At 45.8% G+C, this 17,089-nt stretch overlaps 1 protein-coding gene and 1 long non-coding RNA gene across 8 annotated transcripts in view; one reads left to right on the top strand and one right to left on the bottom strand.

Annotated features, from left to right (window-relative positions):
- The window catches only part of Plxnc1 (plexin C1), a 153,846-nt gene that overhangs the window by 84,194 nt on the left and 52,563 nt on the right, over positions 1–17,089 (top strand). For 6 of the 7 annotated variants that reach the window (XR_005486861.2, NM_001426988.1, XM_039080102.2 and 3 more), the window contains 5 exons: positions 7,514–7,653; positions 10,147–10,326; positions 12,545–12,644; positions 15,788–15,991; positions 16,158–16,343. Coding sequence is in view for 6 of the 7 variants with exons in the window: in NM_001426988.1 (NP_001413917.1) it covers positions 7,514–7,653; positions 10,147–10,326; positions 12,545–12,644; positions 15,788–15,991; positions 16,158–16,343 (810 nt within the window). In the remaining variant the exon portion in view is untranslated. The remainder of the gene's footprint in view (positions 1–7,513; positions 7,654–10,146; positions 10,327–12,544; positions 12,645–15,787; positions 15,992–16,157; positions 16,344–17,089) is intronic. The other variant, XM_039080100.2, reaches the window with a different exon arrangement.
- LOC134479861 (uncharacterized) overlaps positions 738–17,089 on the bottom strand; it is a 32,548-nt gene continuing 16,196 nt past the window's right edge. The window contains exon 3 of the long non-coding RNA XR_010053672.1: positions 738–3,284. This is a non-coding gene — a long non-coding RNA (uncharacterized LOC134479861). The remainder of the gene's footprint in view (positions 3,285–17,089) is intronic.

The raw sequence follows: 17,089 nt of genomic DNA, 5'->3' as shown, positions 1-17,089 counted from the left end.
ACTGTATGTTGAAACCGAAACATTTACATTAAATGTGTGTGACTCAGAAAGGAATGTCAAGTCTGGTTGTCAGGGAATGGTATGCTGCCTGGTGTAGCAGAGACTTCCTGCACTCTCTCCGTGAAGGGCTGCTGCCTTTCATTATCCCATGAACGTGAAACTTTCTGGTTTGCACTGTCGGTCCGCATGTCTGGTTTGCATGGAAGACCCAACAGTTGAGGCAGAGAAGCCACTGAGAGCTTTTCTTGAAGGCACCGGCCCACAGCACCTCTGCACCAAATGCTTCCTGTGTGCTGGGCAGTGGAAAGGGAGCAGGCGCCACCTGAGGCTCTGAGATTCTGGGCTGCGGTCAACGCTTCCTACAGGAAGTTATGGAGCATCTGCTGTATGGTGGCATGAACTCCATGGACACCACATGCAATACACAAATGAGTTAACCCCTCTCTGGACGTCAGTCCTAAGACTCTTTTCTATGAGAACACTCATAGCAATACAAGAGATTACACACACACACACACACACACACACACACACACACACACACACCCCAAAGCAGAACCTGGAAGTACAAAAACTCAAAGCATGGTTATGCACAGAGTCTTAGTCCTTAGTGTGTCTTGTTTATTTAAGCCCAATGCGTGGTAGCTAATGCAATCAGTGTGGTTGGTTAAGTCTTTGATGGGTGGATTGATTGATGGAAATGACCTGTCAGCTCACCTTAGAGGGACAAGAAACACCTAGACTAAATAAGACAGAAGAGCGAATATTCTTCATGCAGCAACCACCAGTATGTAGAGTAGGCTGGCCTCGAACTCAGAGACCCAACTGCTTCTGCCTCCAGAGTGCTGGACGAAAGACATGCATCATGTTCAGCCTCTGTGGCCCTAGTCACTATTCCTCACAGTGTGTTTATCACTGTAGGGCAGAGTTCAACAACCTTGTCAAGCGATGGCTCTGCTCTTAGAGGTCTTATACTTACATTATTCTCTTCTGTGTTCCTCTCATTCTTATCCTTCATGACTTCTCAATGGGTGCTTTGGTTTCTCATAGACAGGACCCAATGGACCCTTTCAAGAACCTTGCCTTCAGAAGGAGAATGAACTTTAACACAGCTTTTTGTTTGTTTGTTTTCGAGTAGCTCCTATAGGCCTAGCATTGAGTTCATTCTGAGGATGTTTGTTGAGCAAAGATTGTGTGTTGGGTAGGCACAATATAGATCCACATGGACTTGCACTGTCACACTGAGAATGTTTCGGAATGAGGAAGTGAGATTCTTTGTTATAAAAAAAGAGTGAGACACTCATAACGGGTAAAGAAAAAAAAGCTAGAAAGAATGCCAGCATGGACTAAGCGTTGAATAGTGACAGCCAATCTTTATCAGGCCCTTGTATCTTGAACTCAGAGTCTGTTCATCTAAGCTTCATAATACTACGTTTTACAGGCATAGAAGTTTTACCTCAAAACCAAAATGTAGATAAGAAATTTGAACCCAGATATCTGGATCAAGAATTTGCAGTTTTAACCACTACTCTACCTTAAATGACCGAAATTGAACAAGTGTTAAACCACATAATATTATTGCTAAAAGCCTCTCTGAAAGAGAGGAAAGTCTTAAAGATAATGCAGGCTTTTCTCAGGATTAGACTGTAACTGTCTGTCCCATCTGTCCCCCAACCAGAAGGGAGCTTAATCTCATGGGAGATGGAGAGGGAGAGGGGCATCTCAGGGTGAGGTAAGAGAAAAGAATGAGCCCCAGGAACGGCCAGGCGTCTTCTTCAAGACAAGGAGAGCAAAAAAGGTCCCAGATGGACCAGGATGGCTGAAATCACCAAAAATCCAGTGTTCAAACTGAGTCTTGTGCAGAGGGCGTGTTAGAAGCAGGGTTAAGAACCGTGTTCTCTGGTCTCAGCATTCTGGTCACTCAGACCAGATTTTAGGGGCTACGTTCAGGTTCAGTAGCCAAGACTAAGTTGGGGGAGAGCCTTGGTAGCTCCACCACTGGCCGTGTCAGCCTCGTCTCGGAGTTAGTGCCCAGGTGACAGAAGCAAGTCTTTCTCTCTCAGAAGAGAGCATGGCTCTCTGAAAGTTTCCCACCTCCATCCTGAGGCCTTGCTGACCTTTAGCAGTGCCCAGTTCCCTGTTGCATCCCAAGTTCCCCATTGCCTGCACTGGGCCTCCTATGAGGGGTATTTCCTCAGGGGACATCAAATACATGGAGGCGTTCATTGTACTCTCCCATTATTCTTTGATGGATTGTATTCTGCTCTTCTCTTTGCCTATCACATTCCCTTTTACACTTTCCCGTCTCCACTGCTGGTCCCCACACCGCACCGCTCGCTTTATACATATTATTAATATATTACATCCATCCCCTTCTCAGCCACTAATGAAGATGTTAAATAATTCTAAACCAAATACTCACCGCCCGCCGGGCCCCACAGGACACTTTCGTTTAATTAGTTGTATTACCTTTCATCTCTCTCACGTCCTTTGACTTCAGATGTCCTGCTGATTTTGAATCCATGTGACTTTTCATCCCGTCCTGTTTGAACCAGTTTCATGAGTGAAAATCTGAGCGATGTTTGACCAAGTGTTGATTCAGGTCCAGACCTACAGAGAGCTTCACTCTGTTCTGATTTTTTTTTTCCCCGCTAACGGATTAATAGAGTATAGTTTGTTCTTAATAAACTGAGCCTTCCTAATGGACCTCCTTCCAACAGTCTTTCCTCCATAAATGTCATGGCAACTTAAGTTCTCTTGGTGTCGAGTGTCACGTGAAGTGAGTTATAGTTAGGCTTCCTATTGCTGTAATAAAAGACCATGACCAAAAGCAAGTTGAGGAAGAAAGGGCTTATTTGTCCTATATTTCCCCAAAACTGTCATCGAAGGAAGTCAGGACAGGAACTCCGAGCAGGGCACTCCACAACCTGGAGGCAGGAGCTGAGGCAGAGGCCCCAGAGGAGTGCTGCTTACTGGCTTGCTCCTCATGGCTTGGGTCAGCCTGCTTTTTTGTAGAACCCAGGACCACCAGCCCAGGGATGGCATGAGTCACCATAGCTGGGCCCTCCCCGATCAATCACTAATTAAGAAAATGCCCTACAGCTGGATCTTATTTAGGCTTTTTCTAAATCGAGGTCCCCTCCTGTCAGGTAATTCTACCGTATAACAAGTAGACATAAGACCAGCCAATACACGTTGCTTGTGTCTTCAGAGTTGATCCTCCCGGGTGTTTTCTAGGAGACCTGTCGCAGGCGGTTATACAATTTCTTATAATGGCTTAGTTTCTGGAAAATAAATAAATAAATAAATAAAATTAAGCAGGCATCGTGCAAACCGCCCAATTAAGCAGTTCCCCGTGTGCTCTCTTAATGCAAGCCAATGGGAAACCTGAGCTCTTTTTTTTTTTTTTAAACAAAATAGTTAAAATCTACCATCATTTAAAAATAACCCCTGTCTCTAGTAGAACTCCAAGGAAGTGAGGGTAAGGGGTAGAAGATGTTGAACCAGGGCCGTGACAGTCGGTAATGTCTAGATCTGACGTATGGGAACCTTGGATATGGGAAGAAGGAAGACCCTCGCTGTAGGGATGAGACGTCCTGGCTGTGTCCAGCCAAGGGTTTTCAGCTAATCCTTTTCAGGTGAGCTCGAAGGTTGGCACCGTCATGTCAGGTTGTGGGTTAACTTTAAATTAAAGTGCCAGATAACGTCGAAAATATGGAGGGTGGAAAACTTATGGGAAAGATTGTTCTCTGGCCCTTTGTACTCACTGTATTTTTTAAAAGTTACCAACAAATATTAAAAAAAAAACTTAATGAATCGACGAACCCATTAAGTGCAGCTACATAGCTGCCCTGTCTTAAATTAAAAACCAACAGCAAAACCCATTTTCTTATGTATTTTTACTTGCATATTTTCATAGTGGGGTCTGACTGCCCATTAGCCTTCTAACTCTGAGATTAAGAAACAAATTCTCCCAGCAAATAAAAGAGCTGATGTGACCCTCTTTGGAAACAAACTGCAAGCTCTGCTTTCATAAGATAGGCCAGGCCTAGACTCTGTCCTACATGGCCAATGTAAACCCCTGTAAACAGTAAGACTTTCGAACGAAATCCCTTTGAGGTTGCAAGGCTGCATCTACTCTAGGAGAAATAGGGAGTGAAAAGGATAGCATCCTCCAATGGTGTTTCTAGAGCCATTAAAAGAGCAAATGTATCTGTCTTTTAAAGAAAACAACTTTTTTTCTTTACTAGTTACAAGGCTGGCCTGTCTTGTACTACGGACACAGAAGTAGCGTGTTCAAAAACATGCTATGATGTCTCACACTTTTGCTTCAGCAGACAACCACAGTATAAGTACAAGAAGCACAGAGAAAAGGACTTGGCTTTGGTGGACAAGTAAGGGACAGTTTGCAATAGCAGAAAGTTATGACCAGGCAGCATGTGAAGTATGACCACATAAGTTAGGGGATCTGAATACAGATCCCCTAACTTAGGAAAAGCCAAAGGCAATAGCATAATCTGTAATTCCAGCTTTCCTGAGGTGGGTGGGAGGCAGAGACAAGAGAGTCCCCAGGAGCGTGTGCAGCAGCAAACAAGGTGTAAGGTGAGGACCGACACCCTAGGTAGTTTTCTGACCACTAACACACACACACACAAACATATTTATACACACACATACACATACAAACATACACATATATGCACACACAAACATGCACATACATACAAACATAATCACACGTGTGACTGCACAAAGTTTAAAAACCTAAGTACACACCTATCTTGCTTCTCTAAGAAGACAGTGCTCTCTTGTAGAGCCAGGGTTACAAATTTTCTCTATAACAGTGGTTCCAAACCTTCCTAATGCTGTGACCCTTTAATATGTTTCTCATGTGGTGGTGACCCCCAAACATAAAATTATTTCCCTTGCTACCCCATAACTGTAATTTTGCTGCTGTTTTGAATCATAATGTAAATAGCTGTGTTTCCCGATAGTCTTAAGGACCTCTGTGAAAGGGTCCCTTGACCTCCAATAGGGTTATGACCCAGAGGGTGAGGACTTCTGCACTGCAAAGAACCAGTGTGTTTTAGGCTGGCTGGCTACATAGTCTCTGTTGTAACCAGCTGCAAAAGCAGCTAGAGACAATACCCATACTTCTGCACAATGACATGTATGTCACATGTCTATCATATGTGTGAAATTCTATTCTCCTTTTGACATTTCTTTCCATAGGACATCTAAACCCAGCAGACAGGGTTTGACTCTGGGGCTCTAGTTTCCTAGTTCTTGATCCAGCGACACACATACACACACACACACTCATATACACATAGACACACACATACGCACACACTCACACACACATACGCACACACACTCACACATACACACACTCACACACTCACACACATACACACACATATCCACACAGACACACACTCACACACATACACACACACTCATACACATATACACACATACATACACACACAGACACTCACACACTCATACACAGACACTCACACACTGACACACATACACACACATATACACACTCACACACATACACACTCACACACACACTCATACACTTACACACACATACTCACACACTTACACACACATACACTCACACACTTACACACACACTCACTCACTCACACACACTCACACACACACACACACTCAGACACAGACACGCCATGCCTACCCTCATCTAGCACTTGCTGATCTAGTGATCAGTAAGTACTTGATCACTTGGCTGTCACCTACAAAGCTAAACAGGAAGCCTTCTTATAACACGCACTTGACATTTGCAAGGGATTTATCTTCAAGTCGTTGCTAATCCCCCATCCCAAGTACCACTCTAGCGGATAATTCCACCCACCCACCCCATCCCCATAAAACGCAGTCAAGTATAACAGAATAATTAAAGTGACCCTTTCAGGCTCTTAGTGGTTCAATAAATAAATACAGGGCTAACGTCCTTCTTAAAGTGATTAAAATAAAGCCCACCACGGGAATCAATTCCCTGCCACATTACATCATCACCGTGATGACATTAATGATGGATTTACCAGAATCTGCAAAATCGATCCACAGAGATAATGAGTGATGGCTGTCCCGCCATATAGCACCTGGGTTTGCCAGGAGAGCAGAAGGAGGGGATGTTCATGCCAGTGGGATGGATGGTCAGTGCCTAGCAGAGCACACTCTGTCACCTGAACCAGCAGGGGTCGGGCAGGTGCTAGACATCACAGAAGCTGGACCAGTGACTCAGTGTCCTCCTGATAGACTTCATCCTATAAATGGCTGATCTCAACGCGTGTGCTTTGGCCCAGTCTGACATGATGATGCTTCCTTCTCTGGACTTTTAGGTCACTTTCGGATGGGAAGGGTGTGACTGTGGAGTTTCTGCATGCTGAGATTTGCTATACTTTGTGACAGCCAGAGACTTGGTGTGGAGAGATCTATAAAAGGACAGCCATGATCAGAATGGAAGACGGTAGCGTTTGGAAGAGAGATACTCAAGGCACCTGGGTTGTGTTTGTCTTGCAAAAGGAAAAACAGCCTGGAGGGATGGCTCAGTGGTTAGGGATACCTCTCACTCTTGCAGAGGATCCAAGTTCAAGTCTCTGCATTGATGTCAGATGTGTCACAACAATCTGCCGTTTTTTAACTCTGGACAACATCCTCCTCTGGCCTCTGAAGCACATACATCTAAATTAAAATAAACTTTTAGAAGAGAAGGGAGATTATCCCTTCCTCCCTTAGGGTTTGTAGGGGAAAATGACTAGATCTTGCAAACAGAGGAGAGAAGAGACATGGGCCCGACTGATAGGGAAGTTAGGTATCACACGACTCCACAGGACTTGGGTTTTGTAGCCCAGAGAGAGCGGGAGATTGAGTCACAGAAGTCGCAGGATTGCTCATGATGGTTTAGGCACCTAACTTTTTCATACCGAGTGGCTCAACATGGGTAAATTTCTTAAGATACCCTGTCTGTCACATTGGAACAGTAATTGAAACAAACAAAAAATATGAACTCCTTTCTAGAGAATCGAATGTATCTGTATTGACATTTGTGTCAACGGAACAATGAGTCTATGCTGGCCTCCACTGGGGAGGCCCCTTTCCCTTCTCCTCACTATGTTCGAGCATCATGGGCCTCAGGAGAGGAAAAGGCAGGGACTCCATGCCTCAAATGGAATATCAGGGCTCTTCAACTGCGTTTTCAACTGTTTCGTTAGACAAAGACTAATTGGTTTGACCCCATGCTGTCACATGTTGAGAGACACGAATCTTCAGCCTCTTCCTTGAATTCATTGATTTCATTAAATGCTGTCTGCTTGTGTTTGCAAAATGTAATTTCCTAGTGAGTTCTTCGAACCGCAGCACATCAACAGATTTCGAGAAAGAGTGTGTGTGTGTGTGTGTGTGTGTGTGTGTGTGTGTGTAAAATGCTGCCATTTTGTAGCTTTGATCCGCTGTTTTAATCTCTTATTTCCAATAGGTCTTCTACATTAAGGCCATTGAGCCACAAAAAATATCGACCTTAGGGAAAAGTAATGTGATTGTTACTGGAGCAAACTTCACCCAAGCGTCAAATATCACCATGATCCTGAGAGGAACCAGTACATGTGAGAAGGATGTGTAAGTCAAAATGCTAACAACCGATCTTTAGTAAAGCACTGTTAGTAGGCCTTGGACCTTTCTGCGGTCAAATGATATTTAAGCATTTTATACATCAGAATTATAGGGAAACTATCTTTAATGATTCATTTGAAGTTCAGGTGGGAGACTCTGACCTATGTCACTCCTCCTCCCTCCCCCATCCCCAGTCTAAACCAATTTCAGGATGTTGCCACTGGGGGAGCCTTCATTGGTTTTTAAGACAGAGTCAAGTGTATATAGAAAGGAACTGACTCCGAATTATGGATGTGCACTTTGGAAGCTGAGGGCGAGCTCGCAGGACCACATGAGCTACCTGAAGATGAAAAACATAGAAGTAGAAATATTGTTCAGTGTGGCTTTCTTCTCTTGACTGACTTGGTTTTTATTGCAAATAATTAAATTACAAGGGCATAGAATAGTAGTAAAAAAAAAAAAACCCAAACAAATATCAGGTGAGTGAACCCCTTAAAGATAATATCTGTGACTTCCTTTTATTCTAGCAATGACAAAAAATCTAGTTTTTTCATTAATACTCTTAGGTGAATTATTACGGGGGGGGGAATACTAGAATTATGTAATAATAACACCGTGACAGATAACTTTAGTTTTCTGCTTGTTGAGTTTTATACGTTTAGGCTAATTTGAAGCTTAAAAGAAACCATGTTTCAGTGTACATGAACCATAATACTGAGCTGATTCTCATCATGGAAATGCACTTAGGGCAATGTGCTGAGTGTGATGTTTTGGCTTTTCACAACCAAAACAGATTTATACAGCGCTGTGATCTGCCGTGCCTGTTTAGTGAACTTTCTGTTTTAATTCACTGCCTGCACCCCCACCTCCCCTTCCAGCAGTAAATCTGGGATACCCCTGATCTTGATGGGGAAAGGTACCCATCACCGGCTTCCCTCTATGCCAGAGTGAATCAACACACATTAAAGCCTGGATCTATGCAGCCTGGGTTGCTTGTGTGCGCCATTTATCCTGGCTAAATACCTTATAGCAAAAACCTTTCATTTTGTGTGGCGGAACCTGTGACGTTAGACACCTGTGCACTCAGTGAAGGGCAATCAGCCTCGCTGCAAAATAAGTCGTTTTTGGAGCATTTCCCTGTTTCTGGCTCTTTATGCTCTCATTTGCATTCCGAATGCGTCTTGAGATGCCACAGTTATTAAATTAGATGACTAAGAGCTCTCTCTGCATGTAGCATTCTACTTACCACATCTGTACGGTGAGCCCAGGTTCATAAGCAGGTGACGTAATAGCACAGTTCATCTCACACCCGAACCCATGGCCGAATCCCAAAGCCTTGTTCATGGGGACTTTTTAAGTGAATGGGGTTTTCTTTTCGGTTTTGTCTTTTAAAGAGAAGACAAGTGTAATAGCAGGAGGATCTATATTCCCGCCCCTCGACTTCCAAAATGTATAAACACGCTTGTGTTTTTATGTTTGGAGAATGAGCTTCCTGGAGTTTCCATTTGGAAGCCTTATCCATCTGGGGCAGGGCATATACCCACTGACTCCAGTGCCTTGGAAACTCCCTTTCTCCTAAGGAGTGGTAGCAGCGTTAGGGGTAATCACCTCGCACAAAATATCCCTCCAGTAGTAAACCCGGACTCTTCCTGTAGCATCGTTAAACTGAGCAGGGGGCAAGTACAACATGATCTGGATGTATGCTTTAGAGACCCGTAGACACGAGAGTCACTGATAGTGCAGAGGGAATGTCACAGACAGCTTTGATTTGATTGTTGAAGGGCATAGGACAGTCCTGGCCAATCCCTGGTCTGAAAGCTCCTGAGGGGCACCAGCCCCATGTCTTTTGATTCTAAGACTTTGGGGGTTCCTGAAGCAGGTCCCCTTCTCTTTGAAGGGGAGAATTCCCAGGTCTGTTTAGGATTATGCTTGACTATAAATCTGCTTCTTCTTTAAAAAAAAAAAGCTTTTAATTCTGGAAATGACAGCTCATTTATTAGAAAGATACATATAAATAAGCCAATTTACAAACTTAAGTTTTTTGGACATTCTCCCAATTTTATTCCATCTTTTCCCTTCGACTTCTTTGTTTCCCCCCAATAGAGAGCGGTGGGGACAGAGGACATGCATCATGGGTGGAGTGTCTTAAAACTCAAGTCCTGACACCATGTTATCTCATGGATCCTTCAATGTATTTCTGACAGAGCAGTGCCAATGTTAACCTTAACCCCTTCCTTTAGCGTGATGGCCCTCCTTACCCTGGTCCGTTAGGACTTCTGAGGGCAAAGGTAACTGCATCTTCACTTTCCACGTCTAAGGGGGATGCAGATCAGAGGTAGAGATCCGCAGAAGGGAGCCCAGCACCAGAACCAGATCCCGCAGGCTTGATCAGTCAGCCTCCCCCAACTGTTCTTGAAATTCGTGGGTCGTCACTTTAAGAAGTCAACCGTGCCTGAGTGTCTGTGTCATGTAAGAGTTCCTTTCCTGTCCCCTTTCTAGGATCCGGGTTAGCCATGTGCTAAATGACACACACATGAAATTCTCGCTTCCATCGAGCCGCAAGGAAATGAAAGACGTTTGCATCCAGTTCGACGGTGGGAACTGCTCGTCCGCTGGGGCGCTCTCATACATTGCCCTGCCGCACTGTTCCCTGATAGTGCCTGCCACCACCTGGATCAGGTACTGTCTGGATCCACAAAGGGTGTCTCTTCTCCCCGTGTAAGGTCATATATGTAAGATCACGAGTGTCACACCGATTCGTCTGGCAATGGTAGCAGCACCTACATTTCCCTCTTGGTGTCCCTCCCAGGAGTCATTCCTAGAAACACGCTCCCGTCTGACCATAAGCACTGTGAGCATAGCCTGTTTTTAATCTCACCATGGCTACCAGGAAACTCAGAGCTCAGATGATTCGTTCAACCACATGACTGTTCTTAGCCCAGGTCGCTGTGCCCTTCTGTGTCACTTGTCATCCCTGCATGTATCACAGGTTTCATTTGCTAACTTTTAGGCTCGGCTGTTTTGAATGCCTTGGGAGAAATATTGGGGCCTGTGTGTGGCCTCTAGCTTTCAAAGGTCCTGCTTGAGAGTTAGAAACTCCAAAATGGACTCTTTTGGATGAATTCAGTATCTTAGTGGGGAAACGTGTCTCCCCCTAGTCGAATTTAAATTCACATTTAGGTATAACCCCAAAGAGATTTTCTTCATCTCACATGGCGTGAAGTTAATGTGCCACGTACCTTTCTGGATAAAACCACAGACAGAGCAATGGTGGGGGTGGGGGTGGTTAAAATAGAAGGAAGGAGAGACAAAACATCCTTTATATTCTTACTTAAGATGGCCGTAGGAAGAGGCTGCGTTTGATCTTGGCTTGCTAAATTGTGATAACAGAGAGTTCAGACTGGGCAGCCTAGGCAGCACAAATGGGGTTCTTCCGGGCTGTATGTCTCTGAGGTGTGAGGAAGTTTAGCCCCTTCTGAGACACCGTATCTGCCGTGTTTGCAGGCAGCCATCTAACGTTGTCCTCCATCTCATGCTGTGCCCTAACCTTTTTCAGAATACCACCAGTCGCTCCAGTGAATGCCCTGAATTTCCATTACCTCTTTAATGACCTTAATCTCAGGTGTAGTTTAGCGGGAAAATACCGCCTAGCACGTGTAACAGTACCGCCATTCCCCGCCCTATCCCCCAGCCTTCTGAATAACTGGGGGTCAGGGCTTCCCCATGCAAACGTTGCAGCCCATTGGAGTGGTATAGGGAAGACTGAGATTTCAAAAGCAAGGCTCTTGCATATATCCCTCTGCTCTGAGATTAAGTATGCCCTATGTATAAGTTGTAGCCCGGATGTGGCGCTCACCACATGTTCACGGTATATCTGCTGATCTGGTTAAACCTTACAAAAACCCCGAGAAACCAATGGTGGCTTGTCCCTTTGGCAGGGGGTGTGAACCGAGGCATGGCCACGGTTCAAACGCTACACCTAACTCCACGATAGCTGGGCCCAGGACGCAGTGGTTTCCACTACAAGGCTCTGCTTCCTCCTCATCAAATGGCTGCCCTGTCATCATGACTGTGCTGAGCCCGAGAGTCTCAGCAGCCTCTTGTCCTTGAACTTTGAGCAAGAAAGAGGTGCCGCCATCAGGAATCAGTAGGATACATTTTTGGGTCGGTTTTCTCACAATTGAGGCAGGTTGTCAGGCGGCCATATGGGCCCAGCCACCCCAGAACAAGTGTCTGGTGACCCATGAGAATAGCCAGAGCTGTAGGCAGCCATTTATTTCACACTGGGTGACCACTTCCATGGTGTCTGGTGACACAGCGAGACTAGGTGAAATGACTCGGTTTGGTTTTGGTGAGATTTGTGTATGGTCCCCATGCACTGAAATCTCTCATATCTCAAACAAGAACACAAACATCTAAGGTCACTTTGCCATTCTAGCTCTCCCACCTATCGTGTTCTCCATCTCACTGAATAAAATATAATTGATGGGCTGGAAGGTTTGATCATGGAAATTGTTAGAGCGGATCATCTCCACATAGATTAAACCGTAATCAAATGAGGTTCTGTCCCGTGAAATGTTTCCAAGGTACAGTAGATGATCTGGTTACATGTGGCGAACAAGCACAAGAAACTCCACTTCTATTAAAGCATTTGGGCACTTTCCCAGAATTAAAATAGGACCCGACCTGTATTTTCATATGTGTGTGTCTTAGAAACCATGAGTCTGTAGCCAGTACCATTTAAAGACTTCTAAAATTATCACGCATTTTAAATGGGAATTAGTTCATTGTCTTCCAAATATTGCTGGGCTTAACGTTGACTGTGAATCAGTTAGTAGTCTGGTTCATAAGTGTATAAACTACCCGTGGTTCACCCTTGTCCTTTGATTTCTTGCAGTGGTGGACAAAATATAACCATCATGGGCAGGAATTTTGACGTCATTGACAACCTAATCATTTCACATGAGCTGAAGGGAAACATAAATGTAAGCATAAACGTAAGTTTAAGAGGGATTTTTCCCCTTAAAATTTTGTTACCCAAACACTAAACCGTGTGTGTGTGTGTGTGTGTGTGTGTTGGGGGGGTGTTGATACGTTTCACTTCCATGACTACGGCATTATAAACTTTTGCTCATTTATGATCCATACTGTCTCTGTTGCGGCAGAAAGACCTCATTCTTCTTGGAGTTATTGGGGGTCACCACACAGAGGAACCAGAAAATAATTTCATGTGGCAAGGCTGGCCACGTTCTCCCTGTGTGACTCCTGTGGCAAGTTGCCTTAATCAGATAATGCTTTCGAATGTGTGTGAAAGCTGTTGTGGATGACGGGGGCGCAACATGCACAGCCTGTGACGAGCATGTGGTCCAGCAGCCCAGAGGGAGGTTAGGAGACCTGCTGAAGTAGCATACATCCTCTTGTCACTGTCTCTCTCAACACTGTCTTCTGCCCCTTGCCTACGATGCTTCCCCAGCCCGACTATGGGGACTGGCTGGCCTTCATCAGGGCTCTGAGAAGAGCCTTGAAGTTCTCACAGGAACCTCCAGGTTGAAGCCGTGGGTATCTGTAAGGAGGGGTTAAGGGACCACAGCTGCACCTTACCTCTAGGTACCCTGTTGCTTAGAGGTGCTTCTCCAACGTTCTTCCCTTTCCTTCCTCCTTTTCTCTAATGTAAGGGAACAGCCATTCTGGGCCTCCACCTGACCACTTCTTGCTAACACCAGCAGAGCTGAGGGTGGACCAAAACTTTGTGCCATGTTTGCAACCTGTTTGTGTTCAGGCCTAGAAACAGGAGGTATATCAATCCATCTTTCTTACAGCCTTGTCCTACACACATGTACATCCGTGTCTGACACACTTCCTGTCCAGTCCCCAGCCTCATACTGTGTCTGATTCTGGCCATTTCCCCATGACGGAAGCCTGTTCAGTTGTACAGTGGCCCTTGACCTGGGGCACAGACTGAGCCAGCAGACATGGGAACACGGTGTCTTCCCAGAGCATGTCCTGTTTATTGAGCACCTACTATATGTAAAACATTTCCCCCCCCCTGGCTGCAAGAACAAGAGTAAATGAGCTACTGCTCCACCCCCACCTTCATGAGGGGAGGTGGCAGACCTGCATCAGAATGAGACACTGGCAGCACAGGTGACAAGCGCTGGGTCCTCCGGTCCCTTCCATCTCCCATGAGTCCCAGCAGCCATGATGTATTTCTCAGTGAAAGTATGAGTGGATAGAGCTGAGACTGAGCCAAAGGGGAACTGTGGGAGGGGCTAGGCAAGGAAGCAGGGAGGTGATTGCTGTCACAGAAGAGGTTACTCACCTACTCTAGACTATACACCACTTATGTTTGCTTTGTTGGAACCTTAGAAGCTGGGTTGGGATGGATGATAGGGATGGGTGAAAATAATAAGGGCTGTGCAAGAGAGAATCATCCCCAAAACATGGCTTTTCATTCCGAGATAGCTCCCCATATCCCCTGGCTCTGCAAGCAATGGGGGAACTCTTGAGGATCTTTGGCAAGGAGTGACATGAGTTATCATTTTATCAGTGGTGCCTAGGGTAGTTTGGAGAGGCAGTGAGTTAGTGAGGATGCTCACGCAGATGTCCAGGCGTGGGGGAGACACCGCCATATCCCTGTGGAGCTCTCTGCTGGAACGCCATCTGCAGGGTAGGTCTAGTGGGCCAGTGTTGGGGAGGCTAGTCAATTAAACACCACTGTGGACGGGGATGTGGGAATGGCAGTGTAGAAGAGAAACACCGAGAATGGAGAAAGCCCAGGATCTGCTAGCGGCCTCCCTTCCGGGCGTCAAAGAAAATAAGATGACCAGAGGTGGTCACCAAGAAGCTGTCTTTGACAGAAGGGTTGGTCCCCACACAAACAGGTTCAGTCTTAAGGGTAAGGAGCTAGGGGAACCCTGTTGCTGGTCCTTCTTTTAGGGCGTTGGTATTAAGGAAGTGAGGGCTGAGGTCCAGTGGCTTTTCATCCTGTCATAGAAGGGATAAGGCAGGGAAGAAGGTTGGGATTCAGAAAAGTGTTCAGGATAAAGAATTGTATTGACACTAATTGTGGTCACCTAGGGCCTCTCTCCATTCACCCTTAGCTCCAGGATCACAGAAAACAGAGAGGGAAAGGTTCTCCCACCTGAGGCATTTCCTTGCTTGAGTGCTAGCTAGTCCCTTCTCCCTCCCTTCCTCTTTATCTTACAATGTTAAGGACCACACCCAGGGCCCTGAGTATACAAGGGAAGCCCTCTGTCCCGTCCCAAGCCACAGCCCAACACACCCTCCATTAAGTACCTGCCAGCCTGTCCTTACATGGTCTTCGAGGGTTCCCTGCCTGTTTCGCTGGGCCCTTGAAAATGGTTGTGTAGTTATAGGTTTTCTTTGTAAAGAAACCTGTTCACAAATTGGGTCAAGCTTTCTGCCTCCCATCCGTTTCCACACTCCTCATCTCTTAGGGACCTGCTAGTCTTTGACTTTTTGTTTTCTGCTATTTTTCTGTTGTGCCTGAAAAGCTACTTCCTCTTCCTGTGGTTAGGGACTTCTGCTAATGGGGAGCCTCTGCCCAAGCTTCCCCAACTTAGGGACTCTTGCTGACATTATGCAGAAGCTCTTTTGACACTTAGTGACTCAACCAGGTACAGGCAAGTTAGCAGCTGCCCTTGGCTTGGCTCTCAATTCCCTTCCTAAAGTTTCCGGGACTCAGCCACGTGGGCTTGGAAGGCACCTTAGTGCTTTGAGCCAATCTTCTTCTTTTCCAGCCTGCTTCTCTTTGCAAAGCCTCCCTGCACCCCACCCCCACCCCCCATGGCGTCACTTGACAGCCTTCTCGCATGGCAATTATACCAATGATGCTAGCCATAGAGGGTGCTAGCACGTGTGGAGCGCTTCCTGTGTGCCCGCCAGACCCTAAGTACTTTCACAGATATAATCTCATTCACAGTAGCCCACGTTTAATTGAATGAATTTCTATCTCAGCTCATTTCATTTAGGGTTAATTCAATCCTGTGAGATCCATAGTGTTGCTGGCCTGGTTTTACAGAGGGAAAACAAGAAGTTCCCCAGAAGTTTGGTTCCCTGGGTCACTTAGCATTTAGAGCTGGGGTCCTCCGGTGCCTAATAGGCTCTTTCCTCTCTCCAGGTCTCTGAATACTGCATGGCAACTTCCTGCAGGTTTTTAGCTCCTAATTTAAAGAGCTCCAAAGGGCGTACAAATGTGGTTGTGAAGCTAAGGGTACAAGACACCTACTTGGACTGTGGAACCCTGCAGTACCTCGAGGACCCCAGATTTACAGGGTACCGAGTGGAGTCAGAGATCGATACAGAGTTGGAAGTAAAAATTCAAGTATGTATGCATGCATCCCTCTTCCTTTCTTCCTATGCCTCTTTATCTTCCTTCCCTCCCTTCTTCCTTTCTTTCTTCTCCATGGCTATTCCCATCCCTGGGCTGGAGGGGTATGTGAGTTTCCACGCGCACCCTGAGTTCTTCCTCTCCGTCTTGTTTATTGCAGAAAGAAAACGACAATTTCAACATTTCCAGGGATGACATCGATATTACTCTCTTCCATGGGGAAAACAAACAATTTAATTGCAGTTTCGAAAATATCACCAGAAACCAAGATCTCACAACCATCCTTTGCAAGATCAAGAGCATCAAGAATGCAAACACCATCGCCACCTCCTCTAAGAAAGTCCGAGTAAGTCACCTGCAAGTCCCACCCGCTGTCTTTATCTGAGCCTTGGTAACTGCCTTACTAAGCCCCCAGGTTGGAGTGGAATCTTTCATAGATCTTTAGATTTATTTTTTTCTCTTTAAATAGAAGATCGACAATGCTGATACTGCAAACCCTAATTCCAGCCAGAATAGCAGGGAGCCCCATGCATGTGCTTGTCTGCACGGCAAAGCACCGAACCCGCCATTGTCTACAATCCTAATGAGCCTTGATAGCTTTTGTTCTAGCTGTGCATTTAGACCATAGCATCTGCAAGCAGCATCTCCAGATCCACTGATGGCTGAGCTGTTACTCTCTCCCTGAATGCAGAGGTGACACGTCTAAGCAGAAACCCAAAACACAAGCCTCTTAGGCTCAAGCAGGGCGGCCCAAGCCTCTGTTGGCAGCACAGTAATCTGTGGTTTGAGAGCGGCTCTTTCCAGCATGGCTAGCCTTTCCTGCAGGTCATTGTTTCCTAGACATGCCTGAGGACCCTCTGAGAAGAGAAACATACAGGGCATTGTTTACTCTGTCTGACGTAAACAGCTCTGCACGGTCTGTTAAAAAAAATACTCTGTGAGTCAGGGCCGTAGCTCAGTGGTAGAGTGCTTGTCTGGGGTGCACAAAGCTCCAGGCTTAATCTCCGGGATTATAAGAGAAAGAAGAGCAACCTTTTGCTTTGTTGTTAAGAAATGACTGGCTCAAAGGCCAGAAAGAGCAGCCGTGCTGGG

Source organism: Rattus norvegicus, chromosome 7 (assembly GCF_036323735.1).
Source record: "Rattus norvegicus strain BN/NHsdMcwi chromosome 7, GRCr8, whole genome shotgun sequence".
In the NCBI taxonomy this organism is placed as follows: Eukaryota; Metazoa; Chordata; class Mammalia; order Rodentia; family Muridae; genus Rattus; species Rattus norvegicus.
Note: the sequence above shows the minus strand (reverse complement) of the source record. Positions and strands in the feature narration are given on the sequence as shown.